This window comes from Thunnus albacares, chromosome 24, assembly GCF_914725855.1.
Source record: "Thunnus albacares chromosome 24, fThuAlb1.1, whole genome shotgun sequence".
Taxonomy (NCBI): domain Eukaryota; kingdom Metazoa; phylum Chordata; class Actinopteri; order Scombriformes; family Scombridae; genus Thunnus; species Thunnus albacares.
Genome location: NC_058129.1, coordinates 5620071 through 5627144, shown reverse-complemented (window position 1 = coordinate 5627144; position 7074 = coordinate 5620071). Strand labels below are relative to the sequence as shown.

Here is a 7074-nt window from a genome sequence, read left to right as displayed (position 1 = left end):
TGTGGTAACCAGAGTAGGGATGCTATAACAGCATAGATGCATAGCTGCAGAGGACTATAAAACTACCTGACTTCAATTTATGGTTCTTTTTATGTTCAAAAACTTTATGTCTCTTTTCCCCTCTTTTATGGGGACTTTAAAAGTTTACTACAGTATGTTTATCCAAGCTGCCAGTAAACTCCATCATATTTGACTCTGACGAGAAGCTGAAGAGTCAGTTGGGAGTCAGTTGGGTGAAGGAGCTAAGTCATAGAGAGAGAATTCCTAAAAAGGGACCCATGAGTGTTGATGAGTCTGAGGAAGAGATGATGACTCTCGATGATTTAAAGTCACCCGGTTGTGTTGTCAATCAGAGCTATAAGAGCTGGGAGGGGCAGGGCACCCTTGTGTGACATGATCTGCCCTTTCCCTCCTCCTTTCCACGGACACCCCCATCCCACCCCACCCAAAGGGGTTATTTTTGACCGACACTGTCACGCCCCGCTGCTGAGGGCATGGGTACAAACTGAACCCCTAACACACAAGCACACACATACACACACACACTCTTTCTCTCTCTCTCCCTGGCTTTCGTCCTCAGCTGACACTCTGACAGAGCTGCTATGGGACTAAGCAGACTTCACCGAATGGACCTGGAGTAGAATCTGCCGTAAACTGAGACGGGTCACACACACAAACATACACGCGCACATACATCTACACACTTGTGGAAACAAAAAAACACAAGCAGAGCATTTTTGCTTTCCTTGACCATGACGGATACTACAGCTGAGGAAGACAAGGACCCTGACATCGAGTTGTTTGTCAAGGTGGGGGCGTTTTGTGTGAGCGTGTGTGAACAGGCCTGTGTGTGAACATCACAAGCTGATACTAGATCAGTTTTTTTTTCACTTCTAAGTGACATTTCTCTACAAACTTCACTATTTCACCCTGCAAACTCATCCACACTATAGAATCTGTACTCTATTGAGGGTGTGTGTGTGTTGCGGGATGGCTCCTTTAAGCGTGTGCATGCCATGTTGTTGTTGTTGCGTGCTGATTTTCCGTGTGTGAACCTGACACCCACGTGCATAGACAATCTCTCTCTTTCTCTCTCCTACTGAATTATTACTGGGGTCCTTTCAGTGTTGAGAACAGCGGCTTTAAATTAGTCTGAAGTTATGATACAATATGTGTGCAGTAATGCGCACAGTTTTAACATCTTGCTCTCTTATTGTAAGGCCTTTTAATGAATATAGCCAGTAGATATTTGTTTTTAATATGGGAGTGTGACAGTATTGTGCACTCATTAACATGTGTGTTTACTTATAAGGCAAGTTTCAGACATGTTCATCATGAAAAACATCTGTTCAGTTCTTGAAATGAGACTTTTAAAGGAATAGTTTGATATTGTGGGAGAGTTGTGAGAGTAAAATGAAAAAATCAACACCATTGTCAAGTCTGGATGCTAAATTTGAAGCTACTCTGTTAGCTTAGCCTACCAGCACTTCTAAAACTCACAAATTAACACATGATCTCATTTGTTTCACCCACACAAGAACCAAAGTGTTAAAATATTGTGGTTTCACAGAGAGTTATGTGCCAGACTGTTTCTTGGCAGGACGCAAGAAATGGCTGATTTCCTGGCAACCTCAACTGACGACAGGACTTTGTTATCTTTGGACAGAGTCAGGCTAGTTGTTTCCCACTGTTTCCAGTCTTTATGCTAAGCTAAGCTAACTGGCTTCTGGCTGTATCTTCATATTTCACGTACAGAGTACATATGAGTACATATGAATACATATGAGTACATACGAGTACATTTGAATGTGGTATATCATTTCTCTCATCTAACTCTGTGCAAGAAAGTGTTGAGCTTTAAATAACTTAACCATTAGTTCAACCTTATTTTGTCACGTACGCTGCAGTGATGGTGGAGATTAATGATGCTCAAAGTATGTGTTTGTTTCCTCTTTCTTAAGGACCATATCAGTGTTTTTGCAACGTTTAGCTTAACATTTTTGCTGACCATTTTTGAATGCATGCTACACAATGTGGTTGCATGGTAAAGCAGTTATAGTGCAACTGATCCAAAACGTCTACACATAACAGTAATGGAACACTTACTGCTTTTTTGACTTCATTGACTTTTATATTTTGCTGAAATGAAAGCAGTAATAGCTGCATGGAAAAGTAGAAATGATACCTTCAAATTTCTTAAACACAACAGCATGGTTTACAGAGTGGTTAGCTTGTGGTTATCCATTTATGTGATTTCTAATAAATCGGCTACAAGGCGAATTAATTTATATAGCACATTTCAGAAACACAGCAATTCAAAGTGCTTCACATAAAACATTAAAAGCATCGAGACAAAGTGCAAAAGAAACACACTATAAAAGGACATTTAAATACAATTAAACATTCATTTAAGAGCTAAAATAAGCTAAAATAGAATAAGACTGGTATAAAATACAAGAATAACAGTTACAATGTGGTGTAAGAAACGAATAATTACTTGATTTAATAAAAGGCAGCTGCTAACAGAAAAGTCTTCAGCCTTGATTTGAAAGAACTGAGTTGTAGCAGATGTGCTCATGCAAAAAACAAAAAACAAACCATGCAAATTCACACGTATGGTTGTTTAAACTTTTAAAATCTGGGTTTTCTGTGACAAATGCAACAAAAATGCACTCGTTTCTTTAGGAATTTTAGAAAATCAGGGTCAGAATCTTAAAACAAAGTGGAGAAAAGCAGCTCATACATAGGTTCCAGGTGCCGTGTCTGTGTGTGTGTGTGTGTGTGTTTCTTTGGTTTTGCTTATGACAGGAAAGATCTATGATTTCTATATCTGACGCACGCTACTACAGTATGAAGGAACCAGAAGTCCAAACGGGCAGTGAAGCGGCTAATGGAAGCAGTGTGGATTATTCATGTTGGACTCAGCGTCTCATTACAGTGTCATGTTGCAGCTTTGCACACACAAACACACACGCACACACACGCAAACAACCTCTTACTGTGTTTGATCAGTTGCCAATTATAAATGTGTGCACACACTCACACACACACAAACATATCACCAGATGCCTCAAACCCACTACTTCTTCTTGTATAACGTGCGTGATTTAATTGATTGATTGATTGAGTATTTGTTCAGTTGCTTGTCAGGAGTGTGTGCTGTGCGAATCAGTGTATGTCTGTTTTAGTACAGTTTGTATGGGTGTGTGTGCTCGTATGAGAAGAGGTCAGCATATGAAGGCTTCCAGAAAGTGTTGCTGCATCACAAACATACACTAGTTCAGTTTTGAACTTAGCTCTGAATTCCATTTCTGTAGCAGTATAAGTGTCTCATCATGTTCATATGTGTGCGTGTGTGTGTGTGTGTGTGTGTGTGTGTGTGTGTGTGTGTGTAGGCTGGGAGTGATGGGGAGAGCATCGGAAACTGTCCGTTCTCTCAGCGCCTCTTCATGATCCTCTGGCTGAAGGGCGTGGTCTTCAATGTCACCACTGTTGACCTCAAGAGGTAATAATGAAATAATATTATAACACTGAAAGACTAGAAGGTAGAGAATAAAGAATAGCTCTAGTTTTACACAGTTAAGTGTATAAGCCACATGTTTATTAATGCATTTTTAATCGACTCAGTCTTTACGAGGCTACAAAAACATGAAACATATTTACAAAAGTGCTTGTTTAAGCTGCTATAATTGACAATGAATGCAATGAGTTAAATGATGTAAGTGAAAGTGACAGAATTTTCAGACTTAATGAAAGACATGTTTAGAAATATGCAGTAAGTCAGTGAGATAATTCAGGAATAGTGGGTTTTTTGTGTAATTTTATACCCTGGCTCAGTTTGTAGCTTTGCATAGTGGTAAATCCATGCTTATTTCATTATGAAATTTAAAAAAAAAAAAGTCTTTCTTTGCGCGTGTGTTTCATATTTCTCGACCCAACACAAAATCCCATAACTTACTGTTTGATTAATCAGCTAACAGAAAGCTTCAGAGCAGCTTTAATATGTGCATTTAATTAAGGTGGGGATGCTTTGGCTGCAATTGCCGCTTTGAGAAACACATGAAGGTAATGAAAAACCTCCCCGAGGATCACATTTAAAAACACTCCATTTATAAGAGCAGTTGTTATTGAGAAACGAGGCCCATGGTGGTTAGCATTAGCAGCAACAGCCACCATGGCTGGTGATATAGAAAAAAGAACCATTTGTTTAATGACAACTGTATCACTGATATTGAAATAGTAATTCACACCACAGATTTATGGAAGAGGTTGTAAAATGATTCCACTCTGATTAGGAAACCGGCTGACCTTCACAACTTGGCCCCGGGGACGCACCCGCCCTTCCTCACCTTCCAGGGGGAGGTCCTCACTGACGTCAATAAAATCGAGGAGTACCTGGAGGCGACTCTTGCTCCACCGAAGTAGGCCTCACACACAAATCCACACACGCACATATAAGAAATATAACATCCTAATGCCTGCAACGTTAACATCCTGTTCTTCAGGTATGCAAAGCTTGCAGCAAAGAATCGTGAATCCAACACAGCAGGAAACAACATATTTGCCAGGTTCTCAGCTTACGTCAAAAACACAATGCCAGATAAAAATCATGGTAAGCACACTTCATAAATGCATCCTGTAAGCGTTATAATCCAAACAGAGGCACTGGTTTATCAACTTTAATGACCTTTGACCTGTGTGTGTGTTTCAGCATTAGAACAAAGTCTGAACAAGGCTCTGGCTAAGCTGGATGAATATCTGATGAGTCCTCTACCTGAAGAGGTTCAGGCAGGACGCCACAGCGGTGATGGAGAATCCAACCGTAAATACCTGGATGGGGATGAACTGACACTGGCTGACTGCAACCTTCTGCCTAAACTCCATGTTGTCAAGGTAACTTTTGGTTAATTGGTTCATTTTGGTTTGGTTGATCTAATTGTATGAATTTGGCCTTGACAGCCCTACAACAATAACTTGTTTCCACCAGGTGGTAACGAAGAAATATCGCAACTATGACATCCCATCTGAATTCAGAGGTGTGTGGCGTTATCTTGGCAACGCCTACAGCCGAGACGAGTTCACCAATACGTGCGCAGCTGATGTGGAAATCGAGCTAGCCTATCAGGATGTAGCTAAGAGGCTTGGGAAATGAATCATCACAAAACAGAGTCACCATTGTTCCTTTCTGTCCTTTGGAAAAATCTAATAAATCATACTTCTGACACACATTACATACACTCTACACAAAGGATTTGTAATTTTAAATACAAACATGCTGATTAATCGTTTTTTTTTTAAAGGTGCAGTGTTCCATCTCTACTCTGATGCCTCTGTAATAACACTTTATGAAGAGGTTGAAAATAGTTTGTTTATGATGATTATACTGCTGTCATTTCTCAAAAAATAACGTGATTTTTTTTTTTTTTTGAGACAAAAAGTCTAAAGTTTGCAATTGACTGTTTTTTCTAAACCCCGCCCTCTAACATTGATTGTCCAATCGTAAGTAAGCACAGCGGGTCTGTCAAGCCCAATACTTGGCATTTAAAGAGTTTGGATGTAGGAGTTGTCAATATTTTTGTCTTTTCAAAACCAAAAACACAAGAGCGAAAGTGTAAGGGACAGATTAAACAGCATAACATAACAACACACATTGATTAGTCTTCATCCTAAAAGCCTCTCTTTTAACGCTAAAAATGAAATCGTACAGTTTGAAGATATGAACAAGTATGCAAGCTAAGCAGCCAAACAGTGTTATGTTAGAAATGAAAAAAGTCTGATCCAACACTTTTTAACGTTAGTGAACAGTTAATTAAAGATGTCAAAAGTTAAGGGAAAGAATAAAAATCTGTTTTCTCCCTGAACTTTACTTAAGTCTTTATAGTTTCCCATCATCATTTTCTTTTACAGATATACTAGAAATAATGGGATGCATAAAGCAGAGTTTGATTACCGTATTTTACATGCCCTCTTTTTCTTCTGTGGATTTATGTGTGATTTGTAGGTTGTATTATCACATTGCAGGGTCAGATTAATAGACAGTGTTGTTGGAAAGAATGTGTTTCAGCCAAAGTAATTTGCCTTGTCAGCTTTGTAGACGAGAGATGTGCTTTCTCCCTCCTTTTTCTTATCGAGGTAATAAACATTTTGTTTTGACCCGTTAAATTTGGGATATGATCTGCTTGAACTGCATACTGGAGATTTACCTTCCCTTTTAAAATACAGTCTCCTTACTTTTTTAGTCTCACACCACAGTTTACAACTCAGTCTTCACTTTCATATACAGAACTGTCAATTCTTTCCTGAAAAGGTCACAGTCTCACAGATTAAAACTATACAATTAATCACATAAATCAGCTTGTAATGAACAAAAAAAAAGCACTAAAATGAAGTTTACCCTTGCTGCTGTGATTTAGTACACATTGATGGTAGTGAAGTCATTTTAATCATGGGTGCCTTAGTGGGAATCAAGCTCTCCTTCGCCTTCAGCTCTTTACGTCTGTACAGTAAATTATATGTTTGAATATAATATGAATATGAATTATTGATGTCATCAAAGGATTTCTACTGCCGCATAGAGCTGTGTGATAATAATATAAACTTAATATGTCTGCAAATGACTGTCGCTCAACTACACATTCTTTCTGATGATTAGAACCATGAAAGCATTGTGTATATGTCGCTTATTTGAATAATAAATCTATTTTCTCAGAGACTGAGCTTGTGAGTTGTGGTTTTTCACTGGAAACTGTCTCACTGATGTATGAATGTGGTGTAACCTTACAAGGGAATGGATATTGACTGCGTCTTTTCCGGTAAATCAAGCTGTTATCGTGTTACACTGTGCAAAAGTTCCTAGAAACAGAGAAATATGAGAAAGCTTTGTCACTGATTTGTTTATGGAAATATAAATTCATGCTGTCTCTTAGCTAATCCACTTAACTAACTGCAACATCTATTGAGCAATTTAAAAACACATTAATCTTTCATGATCATTAAGCAGAAAAAAACCAAGGGAAACCTTAGATGCAAGGACTTATGGATGAACAATTTTACTGAAGGAGCTGCTGTGTACAC

The 7074-nt window shown here is 38.6% G+C and overlaps 1 protein-coding gene across 1 annotated transcript; it reads left to right on the top strand.

Annotated features, from left to right (window-relative positions):
• Positions 1 to 520: 520 nt before the first annotated feature.
• Positions 521 to 6712, top strand: clic5a (chloride intracellular channel 5a). Its single transcript, XM_044344715.1, has 6 exons — positions 521 to 809; positions 3396 to 3505; positions 4296 to 4421; positions 4506 to 4612; positions 4712 to 4893; positions 4988 to 6712. Exons 1-6 carry the CDS (start codon positions 753 to 755, stop codon positions 5150 to 5152), a joined length of 747 nt encoding a protein of 248 aa, XP_044200650.1. The 5' UTR covers positions 521 to 752; the 3' UTR covers positions 5153 to 6712.
• The last annotated feature ends 362 nt before the right edge of the window (positions 6713 to 7074 follow it).